General features: G+C 38.0%; 1 protein-coding gene across 1 annotated transcript in view; it reads left to right on the top strand.

Moving 5' to 3' along the window:
* The window catches only part of LOC149024393 (D-lactate dehydrogenase [cytochrome], mitochondrial-like), a 76,723-nt gene that overhangs the window by 28,379 nt on the left and 24,525 nt on the right, over window positions 1-23,819 (top strand). Inside the window, exons 7-13 of the mRNA XM_089144651.1 lie at window positions 579-639; window positions 1,890-1,926; window positions 1,997-2,058; window positions 2,556-2,652; window positions 7,559-7,633; window positions 8,318-8,426; window positions 19,596-19,705. Of these exons, the coding sequence (XP_089000777.1) occupies window positions 579-639; window positions 1,890-1,926; window positions 1,997-2,058; window positions 2,556-2,652; window positions 7,559-7,633; window positions 8,318-8,426; window positions 19,596-19,705 (551 nt within the window). The remainder of the gene's footprint in view (window positions 1-578; window positions 640-1,889; window positions 1,927-1,996; window positions 2,059-2,555; window positions 2,653-7,558; window positions 7,634-8,317; window positions 8,427-19,595; window positions 19,706-23,819) is intronic.

Raw genomic sequence — 23,819 nt, 5'->3', positions numbered from 1 at the left:
TAAAAAACAGCTCCTGAACATGTAATGCTAGAACTCATAATGAGGTATGAACCAAAAGAAAATGGAACTGAATCTTGTTGCTGTCTTGCAATGGATGAACAGTTATTTTCAGGAGTAAAAGGTAAACCTCCGTACCTCAATTTGACATCATACAGTTCATTGTTATGGATCTATGCTGGAGACCAGATGTTCTATCTTGGTTCCCAATTTCTTTTTAAAACATTAATCTGTTACTTTGATGGGAAATATTTCAAATATCTATCCGATGGGTGAATCAGATGAGAAAAGGGCACTGGACTGGCTTTTGTATCTTCTATATTTAGAGGCCTTCTCATTGTTAATCCAGACTCGGAGCTTGAATATTACCTTGATTTAAATACCTCAACAAACAATTTAGTTGCTGGTTGCAAGTTGCAACCTTCATATCTCTGTGGAAGGCGAAGAGAGATTTCTACTTTGTTTTCTTTGTGAATGAATCATATAAACCTTTTTGTCTGTCTTATTTTCCAGTTTGTCATGAAGTTAATATCTTTTTGTCAGTTCCAGCTCTGTTTGATATTTTTCAGTTGCACAAGCAGGTCCTGGTGCATCCATTGGGGGCATGTGTGCTACACGTTGCTCTGGGTCATTAGCTGTAAGGTACTGTTCTTTTTCCTTTACATATGGCTTGCTCAATGTAATTGTGACAAAGCAGAAAGAAAATTTCAGATTTAGTTGAGAACTAATTATTCCCGTGTCTGTTTTTGTTTATTTTTCTACCTGAAAGTTTTCTGCCTTAGCTGACAAAGTGACTATTTTGACATGGGTTGTATTCACATTTGAGGTAATTGTTTGTTGTTACTATTAAGTGACCTAGTTTGCTGTCTTCAGTTTCCTTGCCAATCAACTTGTCAGAAAGAATTAATACCTATAATTTTAACTAGTCCTTCTGACATTGGATGATGCATTTTATCTCAACCTGCTTATAAAGTTGGGCTTAGAGCATCTCGAAACCATGGTTCAGGATATGAACTGCTTAAGTCAATTGGTTTGTTTTTCTACTTGGGTCTGATTCTTGTCTTCTAATAGCCAATACTCAACAGTCACATGATGATGATGATGATGATGGTGATAATGATGAGTTCACTATGGTACCAAGCTTATTCTGTGTGTGTATCAGTGTATGTGTGTGTTTCTTTTGCTGAGATGTAATAGCATGTGTGTCTTCTCCCTACAAGCCGCCTTTTACCATTTTGACATTGGACAGTGCCTCAACCTGCCTAAAATATATGGCTTAAGGCAACTGGAAGCCATGATTCAGGTTGTGCGTGTGTGTGTGTGCGCGTAAACCACATCCCTACAATATGGCTTAAACCTACTGGCTTTTGTGTATGTACAACTATGTTGAGATCTATACATCAACTCGTGGGGGAGTCTTATGATTTCACTAATTTGTGTACCAGGGTATGTTCGTTTTATTTTTTTCCTTAGGTATTCTTATTGTGCCTATTCCAGAATGTTCCCCATTCTGTTCTAAATTAAGTGGCTGTTGAAGTAATGTTTAAAGCCATTATCTAATTTTTCCCTCTATTTCATTGGTAAGATCTTTACTATTGCCGTTTAATGCATTTCTGGCATATTGAAGCAGATAATTTACTGTAAAATTTCCCACAATGTAATTTTGCAAATCTATGTGATGCTTTTGAACCTCTGCATGTTGCTAGGAAAGTTCATATGGTGTTTTATTTGTATATGTAGGGTTTTTTTTTTTGTGGCTGTGTGTGGGGGGGGGGGGGGAGGGGGGGAATATAAACCAGATCTTATTAAATGGTGAAGGTTTCTGTTACTTTCTAAATTATGCTTATATTTTTGTTCTTAGTTTGAGTTGGTGATTAGTTTTCAGCGTGTAGGTATGGCACCATGCGTGATAATGTCATCAACCTCAAGGTTTGTTTTATCCTTTTCTTGTTTCTACCTTGGCAAATTAGATTAGTTTCTCTGATGTGTTTTATTGCAGGTAGTTCTGGCAAATGGGGATGTAGTCAAGACTGGTTCTCGGGCAAGAAAGAGTGCTGCAGGGTGTGTTTCTCTCTCATTCCCTCTCTCCTATATTTTTGCTGCAGGGATTCTTATATTTTTGCTTGAGAAAGGAAAAATTTTGTCCATTCCTGAATGGAGGGAATTTACGCCCGACGTGTATGCAATTAGGTCAACTCGTTCAAAATGACAACACCCCAGTTTAAATTCTCGAGGTTACCCAAAATGCTTCATAATTTCCAAAACTACTGCACGGTTCCACGTAAATGACCAAAATAGAACACTAGGAACTGCCCCTTCTTTGAAGTTAAAAGGTATTGAAATATTGATAACTGGATATGAGCTAGCTTTGGAATCATCAAAACAATCTGTTTGATTGCCTCTCTTCATAAGCTCATACACAATGATTCGCTTGTAGATTGTCATTCTAGTTTAGTTTAAAATAATCAATAGGAAAAAGGTATTGGAATATTGATAACTGGATTTTCCATCTTTTTTGTAGGTCATTTGACAAGCTTTTGTATTTTCTTATGTTGTAGATATGATTTGACAAGGCTGATGATTGGAAGTGAAGGAACCTTGGGAGTAATAACAGAAGTTACTTTACGGCTTCAAAAAATTCCCCAGTACTCAGTGGTATCTTTATTTCTCCTTCATTTAAAGGGATTTTCAGTTCCTGGAAGTTTTTCGTACTGATGTATTTGTTTTGTGATAAGCTGAAATGCTTTTAATCTTTGAACAATATCTCATAAGTTTAAAGTGGAATCTTTTCGCTTCTTAGTAGCTATGTTCATGAAGTCAGATCCAGCCTTAGTAGCAAAAGGTACTTCGAGAAATCTGAATTTTGAACAAAATCGGTGCATTTTGGTGGTTGGTTTTAGTCCATTTCAGTGGTCAAATGTCCATGTTTGTCCCGAGAAACTTCATGGAAACATTAATTAAGCAATCCTAAAGACAACGGAAACCAAATGGTCTAAAAAAAAACTCGACTTAGTTTTATTTTGTAGCCTAGACTGTTTGTATACTATGTCCCTTGAATGTATTTATCTTAAAATATAGCCTATACTAATTTAATGCTATAGCATACACAAATAAATGAAAAATATTAAAATATGCAATTTCTATTTACAAATGGACAAGGATCCAGTATGTATTATCTTTTCTATTTTCTAAATTTGTTGCAAGAAACTCAGTTTATCAACTGCATAAATGTAAATTCAACTCTGCGAAGTCGTAGATCTGTCTATGGTGTCTATCATGTCAGATTTAGATGTCTAACTGTTACTTACTCTTTTTATATTTTGTGAAAATTAACTTGAGGGAGAAGGAAATCTTAAGCTGTGAATCTTCATGAAATCCTGCACCAACGCTTTGTTGTAGATGTCCAATGGTTTAAACAACACAAAAGCAAGGGGTTGGAGTTGGATTCACAGCTTTTGGTTTAAATATGTAATGCCAACCCATTTCAACTGATGGTATTTAAATTAAATGAATGTGTCATTTTGGCAGTATGCAGAGCGATGAAAATTGACTGAATAGTTAAAACATTGCATTCAGATTTGTTCCTCAGACCTCAGTCAATACTTGAATATTTGTTGAAATCTCATTCTCCTTTTATTGTTCAATTTTTTTTTATCTGGTTTTCCGTTCTTATCCATATTATGAGGTAGATATAATGCCATGAGTGTATGCAGTGGGATGGAAACCAAAATCTTGATTTACTCGGAGAAAATTTGTTATGCGATATATTTTTTATTAAATAGATAAGTTGGGAGAAATGGTAAAACAGAAAAAGAAATCAGGAATCATTATCATCACAAAGGTCTGTCATTTTTTCAAATATTACAAAACGTCTATTCTGCCATGGGACAGATGATGTCTCTGTTCCGACCATTGGTGATGCAGTATTGGTGCCCTCCAACTTAATGAACAAGTCCAAGGCGAAGTGGAGTGCCAGTGGAAACCCCTAGGGTTGCCGCCCAGTTGTTTGATTCAAGTTTAATTGCTTTCCTTAGTCTACTCAATAGTTCAGTGGAAAAATTGTAAATTCTGCTATTGCTAGGGGCTATGTATGGTATGCAATTTCTTTAATTAGAAGCTTGTGTTTAATTTGGAATCTTTAAATCAGGCCTTGTACAGATCAAACTATAAGACAGTAGTTGTTGAGCTCTAGTAGCATTTGGCTGGGAATACAAGTCCTAGTAGGAAACCCAGCCCCTAGCATGTATAAGTAAATCCCTCCACTCAATGGGGAGAGGCAGTTCTGATTATTGAGTAGTAAAAGCTTTTAATTTGAGCACTGTGTGTCTGCTTTAGTATTGAACAAGTCAATTAGTTTGAGGATTCACATTGCAGCAGGTCTGGTGGATCTTTCAATATGTTTGGAGAATCAACCCTAAGAAGGTAATAAGTGAAGTCCAACTCAGATCCTTGACAGCCCCCATCAATAGCAGCATTCTAGATTCCTCAAAGCTCCATTCTAGGTCCTAATCAGGTACTTGGAACTCCTCATCAATCTATTTTTCTATTCCAGATTCCCCTTCCATTTTGAAATCTTTTTTCTATTTTTCTTGAATTTTCTTGATTTTTTGCATTTCCCAAGAGATCCAAAATTCAAGGTCAGATTTACACCAATCTAACTATTAGATCTGTCCCAAACTTTAGGTACGTCATCCCCCCAGTCCTAGTGACCTTAGATACCAGTTTGACCTTGTTTTGACCACCCAATTTCAAGATATAGATATTTTCCTAAATCTTTGTACTCCACAAAATCCCCAGAACAAGAACCCTTAGATCTCTCGATTAGCCATCCGAACCCAACGAAACTTGGGGAATCATACCCTTGTATTATTACTAGAATTCCTCCAAATCTCACCCATTTTGTCACCTATAAATCCCAATTTTGCATCTCAAACAATTTATATCACTCTCATGGGATTTAAAAAAAAAAGGATCAAATTTATTAATAAGAAAAGGAAAGGATCCAACACCAATCTTCGAGGGTTACATATCAAAGTATAAAACCTTCCAAAATCAAGATCCCCCTAACCAAAAAAGAAATCTTGGTTTTTGCATAGCATCTACCACAATGAATTCTTGTTTTTCTGTAGCATCTCAAAACACTACAAACCAAATGCCTCTAACCAAATTGAGTATTGCATTGTCCACATTCACCAACTCCTCTTAAGCTGCTTGCAAACAATCATCGACAAGATCACATTGCACCTTCCTTGATGTTGTACCTTCCTCAAAATCAACTTGCTGTTGGGCATGACTTCAACTCTGGCCCCCTCGGCTGGAAGCACCACAGCCTCCTCTCTTCAATGCATAATTCACCCCAGCTCTTTTCGGATGAGCAGCAGCCATTGAGAGTGCAGGGGCAACTTCACAAGACCTGACCATATCTGTCTATTTGGGTTGATGGTTAACCCCCTTGCTAACACTGATTGGTTGCGACCTTTCATATAACAAATCCACCACCAACTCATGATCATTATCAACCACTAGGATGGCCCACCTTCCACACATACCCCATCTACCAAATTATCATTTTGAAATTCAAATCCTTCATATTGAGAGCCCACTTCATTTTGGACTCTTAGACATCCCCCATCCATGAAATTATCATTTTGAATTTCAAATCCTTTATCTTGAGAATCCGCTACATTTCCAACTCTCAGACATCCACCATCCACCAAAGTAATCTTTTTGAATTTCAAGTCCTTCACCTTGAGAGTCCACTTCATTTCAAACCTTCTCACATCTTACATCCTTAGAATTTTCTATTTGACTTTCAAAGCCTTCAAATTGGGAGTGACAACATTTCCAACTCTCCTAGTGTCCCCAAACGACTCAGAATGGCCCCTAGGCACCTTATCCTCATCCATCGAATTTTTAAATTCAAAAAAAAAAAAAAAAAAAATGAAACTCAACTCTTGATCAAACTCTCCATCGCATGCCAGGGTCTCATTTGACGGCTTCTGAGCTGGAAAAGGCTGAGAAATTATAGGAGTTTCAACCAATTGAGACTCTGTTGTAGCAAGAGGCCCCTCCAAATCCAACTTCCCCTTGTGCTTGAGCCTTGCTACCCATCCACGTCACCCTCTTCCACCATCACCCCTGGCGCCACCTCCACCTTCTCATTTCCTTGTTCCAACAATTTCAAACATTCTCTCTCCTCCATCCATGCACCTCAGTCCCACCGACTCTATTTCAACAGTTGGTCCTTTACATGGGATGGGCTAAATATCCTGATTACCTTAAATATCATTTAAGAATGTATGATCTTGGGCCCAAAAAAAACCTAACATAACCTTTTGTCTTAAGAAATCAACTCATCACTGCCCATTTTACAAAGAATCCTCCATATCCCTTAACTAAAATTTCAAGAAACCCTTTCTTGATACCATATGAGTTGGTTCTATTAAAAAAAGATCTTGGAAGAAGTGGCCCTCACTAAATTGGAGTTGCATAAATCGGATAGTTGAATTTCTTAGAAATTTTAAAATCTATTGCAATCAATTTTGAGTAAATATGGAAGCCTATATAGTCCTTTTTGTCAGTACCAAGATTGCTGTAGCTCCCCACTGGGTTGTAATTGATTTCCCAATGCACATGGTTATTGTTGTCTCCTGGGCATACCTGTTCCATTTTGCGGCACCTTATCCCCTCTCTTTGATGGTTGGGCTTTGGTTTGCTTTGTATTTTTCTCCTGTCTATTCTTCTTTATTGCAGTCTTGTATTTTTTTAATCTTTTGGTAATGAATTATTTTTTCGCACTAATAGAAGGAAAAAAAAAATCCCTTTTTAGCCTGCATATCCAAGCATGTGTACCGGTACAATAGACATTACTATCCACTATCCATGCTCAGAGTGGGAACTGGGAACTGATTGTTTATATTCAGAAGGATGCGAAAGCTGAAGTATATTACAGTGTGTAATTATAATGGGTTTTCCTCCTTGTTCGGGACCCCATATTGGAGGGTTGCCCTCTTTTGCAGGAGTGTCCTTCCCCCAATTGGGTTTCTGAGGAGACTGCTTCTTTTGTATCTTCTACCTTTCTAATACAAAACAACCATCAAAAAAAAAAAAAAAAAAAAAAAAAAAACCACTAAAATAAAAATGGATGCCTGATGAGTCAGATTTATCTTGTAATTTTTAAAAACACTGCTTTTTGTTATTACATGGATAAGTACCCAAAAACAGAATCATATTTTGTAGTGGAGATCCTGAAAAACTTGACCATAATCTTTTGAGCATATGAGCTATGTTATATAGATTCTGTTCACACTATGCAAAAATACAAGGTAAATAGTGGCAGGAAGTGGCTTCGGTAATGGAATAATGGTTATTTGTTGTTAAAAAATTTCTAGACTGGAATTTTTTTATATAAGTTCATAAATACTGTGAAGTTCCCCAGCTATCCTACAATTTTTGTCCCAACAGTAGTAGTATCCTGAAAATTGTGAATTGTGCTACCTAAATTTCTTATTTGGTCTTTACATGCTCATATTATGCATTTAATGGCTTACTAATACTGCAGGTTGCAATGTGCAACTTTCCAACGATAAAGGATGCGGCCGATGTTGCTATTGCCACTATGCTGTCTGGGATCCAGGTATAGTTTTAGCTGCACACTAACCTTAATCAGACTATGGCATTTTACAATTTTACGATGAGGTTTCAAGTTTCATTTTATGGTGATGTAATGTCTCTGATCCATCCTACTTTTTATCTTATTAGGGACTGAATGTTGGCCCAAAAAAATAAATAATTAGAGACTGAATGCTATTCTACACGATAAACTCTTTCATCTATTTTTTGTTCTGTGGGTTTCAGTTTCCATTTCAATTTCCCACAATTATTTGAAAATAGTGACATCTTCTTCATGATTCTTTGCAATATTTTTGCTGCTATCATGAATTCGATGTATTCTCAATGGTAGCAAACTCTACTTAAGTTTTGTTTTATCTGTTGAGTACTGATCTCCAAAATGGGTTCTATTTTTAGAGTGTTCCGCCTCCCACCACTTCATTTTGTCTTTCCCTGTTTCAGGGCTTTGGTAGGGTGTGTTACCCTGTAATTAAAAGCCACTTGTTGCTCCCTCTCTTTATCCTTTAGGTCCAAAAATACTTCTTTGCCATCTTGATAGACTGGTATAGTTTTTATTGTCAGTTTGGTAACTTCATAATCTTCAGTTTTATATTTTCATTCAGGTCATTCCAAATTAACTATGCCACTTCTGCTGTATACTCATAGCTGTATTTGTATGTTTTCTGAATGTTTTCATGATCTTCATTAGGTATCAAGAGTGGAGCTGTTGGATGAAGTTCAAATAAAGGCTATCAACATTGCAAATGGGAAAAGTTTGCCTGAAGTTCCAACTTTGATGTTTGAATTTATAGGGACAGGTGGGAATTAATTCCTTATTTTCTTTTGATGGCTGGGTTTCACAGGCTGCATATTCTATTTTATTTTCTCTTTCTTAACAGGAAACTGCAATTCAGTTCCTTGAAGTATGTTTATCATTGGACAAATGTTGTTTTTATTATCAGTCTCAATGCGTAGAGAAGTTATTGTCACATTGGTTTTTGAAAATAATGAGATGAAACCTGGGTGGAATCGAAAAAGTATCAGGTTTCAACTGAAATGGGTTGAAACCTGTGAGATTGCGCAGGTTTCAACAGCTTTTGGTAGATTTTGCCCTTCCAGTTTCGACCCCTAAACCATTTTTTTCTGGTTTTTTTTTTGTGATTTCAACCTCTTTTTCACCCTAAATTGGTAACTCCTTTGCCTTTAATCACACCACTTGCTCCTTCTTTAGGGATTCTAGAAGATTCTTGCAAGGTTTGTTCCAAACTTCCCTATTTTTATTTTGCTTTGTTGATGGCTTGAGTGGCTGTCGTGTAAAGTATTTTCCCCTATGACATATTCCTAGGATAAGATATTTACATTATGCTGATGATCCCACCTACAGAAACACTGTGAATCAGTTCTTGGACAACTTTACACATAACATATAATGGAAGCTTTCATCCATATTCACTATTCAGAATACTACCATGGACAAGGGATGGATCCACCTATTCCAGCACCTATGAAACACTCTGAATCAGTTCCTATTCAACTTTAAACATAACATGTCATGGGAAGCTTTCATCCAGTATCACTATTCAGAGTAATGCTATAGACAGGGGATGGATCCGCCTATTCTAGCCAGCCACTCAACCTAGAACTGAAGCCTGGGATTTTGTTTTTGGTTCTTGTATTGTTGTAATGTGAAGAATTGCTTATTAAAGTATATTATTCACAAGACCCCAATTGGGTATTTATAGTTCCAACCTAGTTAACCTCCATACTATGTAGGAAAAGGAAATATAAAAACAAATAGAAATAGAACTCTAGACTTTTTAGGAAACATAATCCTATTCTAATTATAAAAACTCAGTCCATGTTTTCAACACTCCCCCTCAAGTTTGAGCATAGATATTTATCATGCCTAACTTGCTCATAATGTAATTGAATACCTTCGTGCTCAAGCTCTTTGTGAACACATCAGCCCGTTGCTCGTTTAAAGTAACAAAGGTGATTTAGATCAACCTAGCCTCAACCTTCTCTTTGATCAAATGTTTGTCAATCTCCACATGCTTAGTCCTATAATACTGTACTGGGTTATGAGTTATGCTGATTACTGACTTATTATCTGAGCATAACGGTATATGAACCTCCAAATCTGTCCAAACCTCTTGAAGCAGCCCTTTAAGCCATAGTACCTCACAAATGCCTTGAGCAATCGCCCTAAACTTGGCCTTGGCACTGGACCGCGCAACCACAGTTTGTTTCTTGCTTCTCCAAGTGACAAGGTTACCTCCCACATACACACAATACTCAGAGGTAGACCCCTTATCATTCGGACATCCTGCCCAATATGCATATGTATATGCCTCAATCTTCAAATGTCCATGAGCTGAAATTAAAATTCCTTTTCCTGGAGTAGTCTTCAAGTATCTCAAGATCCGATATACTGCATCCAAGTGTGAGGAGTAGGGATCATGCATATACTGGTTAACAAGACTTACTGCAAATGTGATGTCAGCTCTAGTGTGAGATAGATAAATCAATTTTCCCACTAATTTTTGATACCTTATCTTGTCAACTGGTTCTCCTTCCTTTGCCTTCAAGTGTAGGTTAGGCTCAATAAGAGTCTCAGCATGCTTACATTGTAGCATCCTAGTTTCCTCAAGAAGATACAATGTATACTTCCTCTGGGATAGAGATACACCGCTAGTAGAATATGCCAACTCTAAACCTAGGAAATATCTGAGTTTTCCCATGTCTTTGACCTCAAATTTAGTTCCCAAAAACGTCTTCAATGCTGAAATCTCATCCTCACTACTGCCTGTGATCACAATATCATCCACCTATACTAAAAGTATAGTAATGCTTTTAATAAACAAAGTGGGGTCTGCATTGCTTTGCTTATAGCCATTAGATATCATTGCCTTATGGAACCTTCCAAACCACGCTTTTGGAAATTGCTTCAACCCATATAAAGCCCTCTTTAACTTGCACACTTTCCTATAAGTCTTTGTAGTAGAATACCCAGGTGGTATATCCATATATACCACTTCTTGGAGTTCTCCATGCAAAAAAAGTTTTTCACATCTAATTGTTGTAAACTCCACTCTTTATTAATTGCACATGAAATAATAGTACGAACTATGTTCATCTTGGCAACAGGGGCAAATGTCTCATGGTATTCAATGCCATAAGTTTGAGTGAAGCCTTTGGCCACCAATCTTTCCTTGTACCTTTCAACAGTTCCATCTACCTTGTGCTTGATCACAGACACCCATTTGCACCCAACAGTCTGCTTTCCTATGGGCAAAGTCACCAAGTCCCACGTTTTTTTTTTTTTTTCCCAAAGCTTGCATTTCCTCATGCATAGCTTCTTTCCAGTTTGAGTGAGATAATGCCTCTTGCCAAGTGTTGGGAATAGAAGTAGAGGACAAAGAGGAAATAAAACTTTAAAATTCTGGAGATAGTGACTGGTATGAAACATAATTGAAAATAGGATGTTTGGTGCAAGTTCGAGGCTGCTTTCTTAATGCAATTGGTAAGTCCAAAGTAGTATTAGAAGAAGGGTCAAAGATAGACTCACTTAGAGGAACGGATTGTTCAGGGCCAGGAACCAAAGCATTTAACTGGCTTGGTTTAAAAGGGGTCACTCGTTGCTTTCTTTGATAAGTCTTCAGAGGTATTGTCTCCCCTTGTATATCATCCACCAGCTATTCCTGTCCGGTCATTCCATCTTCCAAAGGAGGATCATCTGCAGGAATCTCAGGAGAAATATCGAAAGGAGGAATCTACACTGGAACCTCTTCACTAAAACTCTCCCCTTGAAGAGGTGTGGGGAGAAAAATAGGAATTTGTTCCTGGAACACAACATCCATAGGGACAAAAAAACAATGGGAACTAGGATAATAACACTTATATCCCTTTTGTGTAGGAGGATAACCGAAGAAAATGCACTTTAACCCATGAGGATCTAACTTTCCATAAACATGTCGGTTTTGGACAAAGGCGACATATCCCAAAACCTTAGGTGACACCGTAAGGCTGCTGTCCCCATCTCATTTTGCCTATCTCAAAACACGAGATATCTTGCAAGATCTCCCACCATGACTGTCCCTAAAAGAACCTCAAGGGGACAACGTTGGTCTAAGACTCGGGAAGACATTCGGTTTATTAGATATGCCACGCGAAAAGGCATTCTGCATGGTAAAGATGAGGGACGTGCTACCTCAGTGGATGTCTATTCTTGCGTTTGGCAACCCCATTTTGAGGTGGAGTGTCGAGCAACTAGTTTGGTGTATAGGTCGCTAAGAGGAAGGGATGCGCCACCCAGTACTCCTTTCCATCGAAGGATTTTGATTGTCGCCCCAAACTGAGTCTTAATCATATTATGAAAAATTTGAAGGCACGAGAAAACGTCACTTTTTTAGTGAAGTAAGTAAACCCATGTGGTCCTAGTACAATAGTCAATAAAGATAACAAACCATCTATGACCAGATACAGACATGGTCCAAGAAGGACCTCACACATCAGAGTGAATGACTGAAAAAGGGATTTTACTACGATTATCTGACATAGGATAAACATGCCTGGTCTGTTTGGCCAAAATACATGCCTCATAATAAAAATCATTCAAATTAAACCTTTTAATCAGATCAGGAAATAACTTGGTCAAAATAGGTGAAGGAACGTGGCGACAACTATGCCACTGTAATAAGGTAAAAAGTGCAGGAGAGGTGGAACTAGTGACTGTAGAAAGAGTTGATGGGGACCCATCCATTATGTAGAGCCCCCCTTTTTGTCTACCACTGCCAATCGTAATCCCCGTTTCCATGTCCTGAAACACACAATGAGAAGGAAAGAAAGTTATTTTGCAGTTCATATCACGAGTAAGGTTACTAGGAGATAAAAGATTAGCCGAAGACTTAGGAACATGCAAGACATTAGGTAAGGTAAGAGAAGGCGAACAAATAATAGATCCTTTCCCAGAGATAGGGGAGAGAGATCCATCAGCCGTTCAAACATCCTGAGCAAAAGGGACAGATGAATAAGTATGAAACAAAGTAGATGAGCCTGTTATATGGTCGGTTGCCCTAGAGTCGATTACCTAGGAGGAATAAGTCGAATTAACATTGTGACAACCAAAAATACCTGTGGGGAATTGTGGATCAACAAAGGGAATAATGACAGAGGCTATACTAGCACTAGAAGTCGGTACTGTAGAAGATGAGTCAAGTCTAGACATCAACTGGCAAAGGTGCTGGAGCTCATCTGAGGAAAGAGGTGTTGGAGTACTTAAGGTGTCAGAATTGGTTTGATTTGTAGATGCTTGATTGCTGCCCTTGATTCCATTCCTACCTCCTCTATAGGAATTTGTTGGACATCCATGCAACTTCCAACACTTGTCCTTTGTATAACGCTCTTTTCCACAATATTCACACTTTACTAGAGGGCAAAAATCATGAGAACTAGATTTATTATTGCCATAATCAGCCACCAATGCAGATCTATCAGATGTCTAAGTGTGTACCATAACTGTCCTTCGAATATCCTCTGTATCTACCATGGCATAGGCTTGAGCCAGAGAAGGGAAAGGCTCTCTAAAAAGGATTTGTGCGCGAATTTGATCAAATTCTATATTCAATCCTGCCAAAAAATCATAAACTCTTTGTTTATCTTCCCATTGTTGATAGGCAATAGCATCTTCAACATTCTTTGGTGTAAACTTCCCATAGAAATCTAAAGTCTGGTAATATCCCCGAAGATTGTTATAGTACTGAGAAAGAGTAAGGTCCTTTTGTTGTAACTGATTGATTTTCCGTCTAATTTCAAAGCACCGTGCATCATTGCCAACTCTATAGTATGTATTTTTAGCAACTTTCCAAATAGTTGCCGCATCAGGAAGGAGGAGATAACTCTTTGCTATGCTAGATTCAATGGAGTTGATTAGAAAACCCATGACTAAGCATTCATCTGTATACCACTTGGAAAGTTGCAGAGTAGGTGTGAAAGGTTTTGTAGAAGTCCCATCAAGATGGCCAGTAAGACCACGAGCACCAACAGCAAGGGAAACCGAACAAGACCATCTAAGATAATTTGTCTCATTAAGTTTCACAGTGGTTATCTGAAGTGGAGAAAACTCACGATCCCATGAATGGAAGACATGGGAGACTCTTCAGATGTACTAGATAAGGGAGATATAGGATCAGCCATCATTACAAGGAGAAATCATTCAAATTTACAAATAGCTCCCCTGAACTTTTTCGAAATTATGAAAAAGTCCCTGAAATTGTTTGGAATTTCAAAAAAGTCCCTGATTTTTTTTTGAAATTACGAAAAGTCCTTGAAATTGTTCGGAATTGCAGAAAAGTCCTTGAACTTTTTCGAAATTACGAAAAAGTCCCCAAAATTTTCTAATTTACCAAAAATCTGCCAATCGAGAAAAGAAATTCAAAGAGAGTAGAAAAGAGAGAAAGAGAGATAAGATAGCAAAGTGTTTCTTGTTTGTCGTCTCCGTTCTCTCCCTTTTCACTAAGAAAGCCTCACCTGTCACTACTAAACTTCGAAAAACCAAGGTTCATGTCTGAACTCGATGTCCAGATTCCTACTGCTTTTGATCCTTTTGCCGAGGCAAATGCTGAGGACTCAGGTGCTGGATCGAAAGAATATGTGCAGCTCTGTATACAGCAATGAAGGAATTTACTACAACAAGATCCTCAGGGACCTCAAGAAGGAATTCTGCTGCAATGGTGATGCTGCCCAGGAGCAGTGGCCGCGATAACGGCTGAGACAACAGAAGCGGTTAAGGAGGAGAACAACAGCAGTGGCAGCGACAGTGACAACGGAAGGAAAAAAAGGCAGCAGTGACAGTGGCGGTTAGCGGCAGTGGCAGAGGTAGCGGGAAATCAAGAGAAAGTTTCTCTAGTTCTCTCTTTCTTCCCTAATCGAAATTAGGCTCTTGATACCATGTTGTAATGTGAAGAATTGCTCATCAAAGTATATTATTCACGAGACCCCAATAGGGTATTTATAGTTACAACCTAGTTAAGCCCTATACTAAGTAGGAAAAGGAAATATAAAAACAAATAGATATAAAATTCTAGACTTATTGAGAAACATAATCCTATTCTAATTAGAAAAACTCAGTCCATGTTTTCAACATGTATTTTGTTGTATATGTAATTTTCTATCAAACAATTCATGTATGCAATACATTTTGTTCAATTTTACAAAATTTGTATTTCTGAGAACCTCTCATGTGTTAGTATACTTGAAAGATAACTTTTCAGTGATTTCTTTTTTTAACAAAATACCAGTTTCATTGCGTTCATTGTGCCTTAAATAGGTAGGAGGCAATAAATCAGATGAAAAACACATCATATTAAGATTGAAACCTGCTATTGAAGCTTGGGTTGAAATGTTCCAAGTTTTGACTAAAATTTCGGCTGTAACCAGCATTTCTTAGTTTCAGGCCAGGTCGAAACCGGCCTCAAAACCGAGATTCCGATCCTTGAGTACAACTGAGACGGTCTATTTATAGGTTGGCCAAAGCTTCACAAAACAGAGAAAATAGGGAATCTTAAATAAAAAAAATAGTACCCGAAATTAGAAATTACCTAAGATTCTATTACAATAAAACAAAACATAATTTCCCTAGAAACTACATTTTGGCAGCCTTAGGATAGAAACCTTTGCTATACGGGCCCACAAGATATCATAAGAAGCATTTCTAAGGCACATGTTAGCTGTGACACTGTTCAGATGAACAGTGTTTTGGCCTTTTCTTCTTCATTCATGCGTCTACTTGGAGTGGGCTTCCATATTTGATGGCTCATTGGGCCAACAAATACTTGCCATGTCATCAGACCCCATGATCTTGCTAGGATGGTTTTGGTGCTCATTCATACAGTTGAAGAAAGTGCTTGTGATCTGTACACTATTCAGGTGAACAGTGTTTTGGCCTTTTTCTTCTTCATTTGTGCTTCTACTTGGAGTGGGCTGCCTTATTTGATGCTGGATTGAACCAACAAAAACATGCCATATCATCATACATTCATACCCCTGACCTTGCTAGGATGGTTTTGGTGCCTGGTCCTACAGGTGCATATGGGCTTGGTGATCTATATCATTTCTTCTTTATGCAGTTAATGTTGCAGTACTTGAATATTTCTTATAGTAAGGCTAAGGGCAAGCACACTTTTTTTTATTACAAAATCAATATTTTGTAGTACACACCTGCCATTCTTGACTTGAGGAAGAAATGGAATAAGGGATGGACGGCCTTATTGGATTGAAGGAAGAAAGACGAGAGAAAGTCTTTCATGGGTGAGGGAGCTAGCTAACATCAGGGAAGGTCAGTTTTGAATCGGTTCGACTCATTAGGGAGAATATAGAATGTGCTCATGTCCCTACAGCCTCAAAGCAAGGAAGCAAGACAAGCAAGGGTTTCGTTATAGGACTTGACCAAACATCTCACGACACGAGCTGACGACAGCCATGCAGCACCTGTATGAGCTTCAGAGAAAAATCTCTTCGTCACATGATACTTGGAGGAATCTTGATTCCATTTTCCTGAGTCAAAATGCGGTGATATCTGGGCCTTATGTGGCCATTAAAAAAAAAGGGTCATGTGAAAGTAAAAGTTAAACTAGAATTCCTGTTAAATGATTCTATTGTTTGATCTCTTTCATTTATACTCATGAACATATGGTCAATGGTCCTGAACTTAATGCAATGTAATAAATCTTTATCACTGAAATCTGTGGTTGGTGATGGGTGGCTAATCTTAGTGTTTAGAAAGAATTCAGCCAATTGTGTGTCCCTCCCCAAGTGTATATTGCATACACAACCCCAAGTGTATATCGCATACACAACCCCAAGTGTATATCGCATACACTCTTTCACATCAATAAGTCACATTTTATTATTCCTACCTCTTAACAAACTTGAGGTCTGTAATCTGTACTTACAAACAATAGGAGACACTGAGAGAACGAACGTTAGAGGAGAATGAGACTACAAACTACAAAGAAGGTACCAATTGATGGAAGTACAAGAAGAAGAAGAAGAAGAAGAAGCGCCTTGTCCCAACTAAATGGGGTCGGCTAAGTGGATCCTTGCCCTCCAATCAGCTCTTTTTGAGGTCATACTAGATATAAGGCCTACATATGCATTCTCACCACCTCTTCTAAGGTTACTATAGGTCTGTCCCTAGTTCTTCTAAATCTTTGATCCTGATTAAATCACCTCTCCAATAGCGCTTAAAGGCGAATTGAATGTGGTCGTGCTACCTCAATTGACCTTCTCATAGCACATCATTTATTGGAGCTTCTCCTAGGTCATCTCTAATATGAACATTTCTTACCTTATCCTTCCTAGCTTTACCACTTCTCCATCTTAGCGCCTTCATTTCGCCTATACTATGTTTATCTTCTTCTTCTTCTTCTTCTTCTTCTTCTTCTTCTTCTTCTTCTTCTTTCTCTTTCTTTCTCTTTTTTTTCCTTCTATTGTAGAGGGGGTATAAGTTTATCGATATAATGGTTGTTAACAACCCAACACTTTGCACTATACATCATAGATGGTCATATGGCTGTCCTATAGAATTTTCCTTTGAGCTTTAAAGGAATACATCAATCACATAAGATGTTGGGCTCACCTCTCCACTTTGTCTACCCAATTTTATTTCTTTGGGAAACATCTTCCTGTATGTTACTTTCTTTATTTTGTTATTGAGCAAAGGCTTACCTAAATAATTGCTTTGTGGAATCTCCTCATCAAGCTTCCCCACCTCATCATCTGTCCGATCACAACCAAAGTTAAAAACTAGATATTTCGTCTTTGTTCTATTTAGATAAAAGCCTTTTGATTCCAAAGTTGCTCTCCGTGATTCTAAGTTAGTACTAATGCCAACTTGTTTCTCATCTACCAAAACAATATCATTAGCAAAAAACATACACTAAGGAACCTTAATTTGAATGTCTTCGGTTAAATAATTTACTTATAAGTGCAAATAAGTATGGGCTTAAAGCTAATCCTTGATGGTAGGGGCGGAGCCAAGATTCAACATTTTTTTTTTTGGGGGGGGGGGGGGCAAGTGTTAATATAACACACTGGAAGAGGGCCAAAAGACCAAAAAATTCCCCCCAAAAAACCACCTTGTCCCCCCCATTCTTACACATGTCTTTAATTATGTTCACATACTTGCAACATTTACCTTCTCTAATGCTTGTCAGATTAATGCTCTAGGGATTCTATCATAAGTTTTTTCTAGGTTAATAAAGTCCATATAAAGTTCTTTCTTACACTATACCTTTCCATAAGTCTCTTAGTAAGGTAAACTACTTCCATTGAAGATCTTCCCAGCATAAATCCAAATCGGTTCTCCATAATGGTAATAGTGGTTTCTTGTCTCAAACGGATTTCAATTACTCTATCCTATAATTACTTTGTATGACTCATCAATTTTATGCCTCTATAGTTATTACCACTTTGATTATCTCCTGTATTTTTGTAAATTGGGACGACATTGCTTCTCCTCCATTCATTTGGGATTTTCCTTTTACTCATAATCTTATTAAACAACTTGGTCATCCATTCCATTAAACAACTTGGTCATCCATTCCTAAGCTCTTCTATACTTGTGATGAGATTTCATCAGGATCTTTTGCCTCGCCTACTTTCATCTTTCTTAGAGCTTTTCTTACTTTGGACATTGTAATTTACCATATAGATGTTCAAAAGTTGGTGCCATTCCGAATGGTTTAATCTTTTGAGTCATAGATACCTGAACTATATTTGTTTAGTAGGCTTGAGAAATAAACTTCCCATCTCTTCTTGATGTCCTTATCACGTAGTAGTACTTTACCATCTTCACTTTTAATGCATTTGACATGGTCTATGTCTCTTCTTTCCTGCCTCTTATCTTAGCTATCTTGTAAAAAGCTTTTTGCCCTTCCTTCATGCCGATCTTATTATATAGATCTTCATACTTCTTCTCCCTTACTTTTGGCACAATTTTCTTAGCTTCATTTCTAGCCAACTTATACCTTTGTGGGTCATCTACATCCTTAGTCCCTTGCCATGTCTCAAAGCTAGCTTTCTTATTCTTAATAGCTGTTTGAACCTCACCATCCCACAACCAAGTCTTTTGATAGGAATGGTGCTTTCCTTTTGATTCATCAATGACATCTCTAACCACCTTCTAAGTTCTAATACATGTAGCCATTTCATTCCACATCATATTTGTGTCCCCCTCAATTTCCTACTTTTCTTGTTTGACTACATCATTAGTAAAAGATATCAAGTGATCTCCTTTTAAGTTCCACCACATTATCCTAAGATAGTTAACCTCACACCTTTTATGAGTTTGCGGAGTGAGGCACACATCTAAACCACTACTCTATGCTATACAGTCAAGCTTTCTCCTGGTTTCACCTTGCGATCCTTATACAACAATCTATCCGACCTTCTAGTTAGGAAGAAATCTATGTGGGTTCTATAATGTCCACTTTTCAAGGTAATTAAATGCTCCTCTCTCTCTTTCAACTAAGTATTTATGACAGACAAATCAAAGGCAACAACAAAATGTGAAACTAATATCCCTTCCTCATTCCTTTCTTTAAACCATGTCAACCGTGTACAAGAGACTAGGATTAGAATCCTCTTAAGAGCAGGGAAGAGAAAGAAACTGATCTAAAATACGAAACAAATATGTCATCCAGGTAAGAAGAAAATAAATAAAAAACTTGAAGCCTAGCTTAAGTAACACCTAATTACCCATGATAGGGACATTCCCTCTATCATGGTAGATTTCTTAACAAAACCAACATGTAATCTATTTATGAACTCAAGTCCCTATCATGGATGTGATACACTTATTAACGAGGCCAGAGTTTAATCTATTTTTGAACATATCTAGTTCTCTACAGGATGTTTGATCATATTTAGTCAATGCAATTATCTGCAGTCTTCACTGTCAATTTTGCTGATTCTTTTATGATATACAGAAGCATATTCACGTGAGCAGACATTAATGGTTCAGAAGATAGCTTCTGAGCACAATGGGTCTGATTTTGTCTTTGCGGAGGATCCTGAGGCAAAAAAGGAACTTTGGAAGGTAGAATGGTTTCTCTTTTAACAAATCCAACTCTTTGTATGCAGATTACTTAATTTTCCACTGATCCTTATATATTTTTACTTGGCCCATGAACAATCCAGTTTGTTGCTATACATATTTAATGACTATGGTATCCTCATTGATAGAGTTGACTCCCTCTGCAAAGTATTACCATCATCATTACTTGACCAATCATTGGTCAATCATTGCTTGACCAATCATTACATATTTCCTTTTGGGAGTTGCATTAAGGTGTTTGCTAAGACAAGGGATAGCTTGGCTCCAGTTATCCTGGAAATTCAAAGAATTAGAAGATTAATGTGGATGGCCAGATCAGGGTGTAGAACTCCACCAGGCATTGTCAGTCTATAGCCAACAAGTAGAAGAAATACTGCTGCAAATTTTATTCAATTCCAAAGTAGTTACTTAGGTGTTCAGGTCAAAGTGTCAATCGGTAGGGCTTCAAAGTGGGATCAGATGAAGGCCTGATGATGCTGAACTGAGCTGCAACTAGGATTTCTGATGGTCAGAATGTTGCCATGGTGGTGTTTCAAGATTAGAAATTAGTTTAGGCGAATAAATTTGAAGATGTAATGGAGAATCAAATTGAATATAAGTAAAATGAATTGAGGTTTTGAGAACCTGGCAGGGTTTGTGAATGGAAGAAAGGGTTGGGGAGGACTTCTGGTTCTAGCAGTCAATCAAATCTCAGTACAGCAGCAGCAGCAGCAGCAGCAGCTTTGAATGGTGCATGTTCTAAATGTAACAGTTGCATAACTAACTTGATGATATTGAGGATCAGTTATGGAGGGGGACTGGAAATAGAAACTTAACGGTGTTTGGTTGAATGGAGTGATGGTTAAATGGAATAAAGGGATGGCGTGATGAGATGGAAAAGCTGGAAACCCTGCTAGGTTAGTCAGATGGAAAGGGAAGAAGAAGCTTCAGAAATAATAATTCTGCAGTCACAGCACGTTCGAATGAGGAACTCTAGGAACGGTTCAAGAGCAATAATTGCAGACTGCGCACAAAAGATACAGAGGCAAGGATAGGTGGATTTATCCTTTTCAGCCAGACTCCTTCAGCCCTATGGTTTAGCACTGATGGCGAGGTTTCCCGGGAGGTTTTCAGCTCTTACGACAATGCCCTTAACCTTCTTGTCACTCATGCGTGAACAAGAGAATAAAACTCAAAGCAAGGCTTCAATTAATCAGTTCATTAAATCATTCATAGACTGTGAAAAGCCAGTTACACATTTATAGTGCAAAGGTTTGCTAAATAAGAAACGGAAACTGGACCTTGCTGAATTATTTAGCTAATATTCTCAACAATAACAAAGAAGAAACTTTCTAAATTCTGAAATCAGATACTAACTTTTAAAAGCTATTATGCTTCATAATTCAGTTGCATGCATGAACACTAAACAAAGTAAATAAGACCCCAAACCTTCTAAAAGGTCTTTGTATGCTCTGGTGTTGGGCCCCACGATATTTTAGTAAAACAGAATACGGGCTGTGACACTTATTAACATTGCTGTTCGCATGCAAAGTTTTTTGGCCTCTTTTTGGCCTTTCTATAAGACCTGCTGGACTGGTTTGACCTGGTCCAGTGGTCCAATTAAAGTTGGTTCGTTTCTGTCCAGGTTCTACAAGATGCATTGAATTTCATGAGCTGCAGTTGACTGCTGGAGTTCACTTCCCTGAATTTTCTGCATTAGCCGTTAAAATATAATATGATTTTTGTTGGAACTAAATCTAATATGCTCTGATTTAGCACAATTGTTACTGTTTTCATTTAGATATGGTATTTATCGATACAGCATTGGCTTACTATTTCGGCATTGATGGGAAGAATCTGGTGGTAACAAAAAGTGGTAGGTGAATTATGGTTATATTCTTGCGAAGAAAGTAGAATAATGAAGTTATATAGGAAATTAAGGTCAGGATATTCTAGTAATGTTATGATGGACACCAACATGGTGTGAACTGTGAACTGAGGGAAGATAAATACTAACTATTTTAGATATTTGTGGTCAATCATAATTTTTTTTTCTCTCCAAAAGGGTGATATATAAGATGGTGCATCTTACAAAGAATTAAAGTGGGATGGATGAAGTGGAGATGTCTGTACTGTGACCAATGTAATCCTTTTAAGGATTAAAGGTTTTGTTGTGGACTATCGTATGACCAGCCGTGATGTATGGTTCAGAATGTTGGGTAGTTAAGAAGTGTCATATTGGGAAACTGTGTAGCAGACCTGACGATGTTAAGATGGGTGTGCTGAGTAACTAGGAAGGATAAAGTTAGGAATGAGTTTATTAGGGCTGACTCGAGAGTCACCCCAATCAACTACAAGCTGCTACTGTGAGAGAGTTCTTTGAGCTTGTATGGTCATGTTCAGTGAAAATCCCAGAATGCTTCAATAAGGAGGACTATAGGATTTGGAGCCTAGATAGGGGCAGGCCCAAAATCATTGTAGTAGTAGCCGTGGGGAAGGACATGCATAGCCTAGGTCTTGTACCAAGTATGACCTCAGATAGAGTATATTGGAGCATAACTACCAAGTGCAGCCAAGGTGCCTTGAAGGAGTCTAGGCACATTTCTAGGAGCCCAGGCAGCTGCCCCCTTATTGTAGGGTGCCATGCACTAATTTTGTCACATCCACCCAGCCGGTACCCTATCTGGAATACCCGAGTGTATGATCCACAGTCCCGAAGATCCAGTATTTCGAGGAAATCATCCTCCTAGATTCACAATAATATAATTCAGAACAAGATTAAATCAAATGTTAACTTTATTAATCAAAAGATCAAGATAAGGTTCAAGAATACAATCAGAGTGCGGAAAATGATACCAATAGAATAAATCAAAATGTAGAATGAGGCGGAAACTCACTCCACAGCAGCATCGGAAAGTAGATTAAAAGATTACAAATGGTTCCCAAAAGAAAGGGGAAGAAACAACTAAAGTCTCAACGAAACTATAAAAGTCAAAAAGAGGATGAGACGATGTCCCATCGCTGGCACACAAGTGCAAAAGCCGAACTACTCCTGATAAGTATTAGTCTCGTACTGATAGTCTTCACCAACGTAGTCACCATAGCTAGTATCTTGAGTACCATAAGAATCATCAACTTGGTCTTCATAGTATTGACCATCATGATCAATAGTAGTAGTAGTAGTACCTGCAGTAAAATCTAACAGAAAATGTTGCAAAAAGGAGTGAGTTCAAAAGAACTTAGCAAAGCAATTCAATCCATAATAACATAATAACACATGATAGCAAATCATACAGAATGCAAAATGATATGAAACGGACAATGCAGATATGCTTCTAAATCTATGAATGCTGGTTTTTATTGGCATACATGCTTTAAGTCATAGCACCATACTTCTTTGGGTAAGTCTCAATCACTCCCCCTCAACCATCTCGGTATTTTGGGTCTATCGGTGGTAGTTGGGTCAAGGCATCCCTCTCGGACATTCTATGGCTGGGGTTTAGGTCACCGCTCTCTCATGTCACCATTGGTCTAAGTATTGGCGCATGTCAAGGTTAAGCCTAGCCAAATGCAAGTCTTTTACTTAGTTATATCAACTTAGCTCCAGATACTTCCATTCCTCACCCCGAGCAATCCTTTCCGGTATCCTTCACCCTAGAGTCAGCGTATCCTATAGTTACAACCAACTCGGACTACGGACTCATCAACCCTATTGGTCAGCTACATCAAGTTAACAGGAAGTTCCCGTTTTCTCTCACGGGTTGGTTACCGGTCTTGATTTCAAGGGCCCTTGTTCCACTTCTGCAACTGTACCAACGAATGGCCTCTCATGAGTATCCACAATGTGATTCATGTCCTTTATGGATGTAACTTTCCGGTATCCGAAGCGCCCACAAATCCCCATTGCTACCACGGGTTGCTTGGTCTCAATTCCCTTCCGATCGGGTTTGATATAATAGGGACATCCTAGCCTAACACTTCTAGACATGCCTTAGGTATGTCAACCAGTAATCAAGGAAAGCATCAAGGGGCACCATAGGAAAATGTCCCATACCACCTCCACTGGTGTCCAAAGACAAAAATGCCAAAAGGGCATTCCCCAATTCCCAATCACAAC

Source organism: Hakea prostrata, chromosome 2 (genome assembly GCF_041222555.1).
Source record: "Hakea prostrata isolate BN-2017 chromosome 2, UWA_Hpros_2, whole genome shotgun sequence".
NCBI lineage: Eukaryota > Viridiplantae > Streptophyta > Magnoliopsida > Proteales > Proteaceae > Hakea > Hakea prostrata.
The sequence above is the reverse complement of the archived record's forward strand: the minus strand, read 5'-3'. Positions and strand labels throughout refer to the sequence as shown.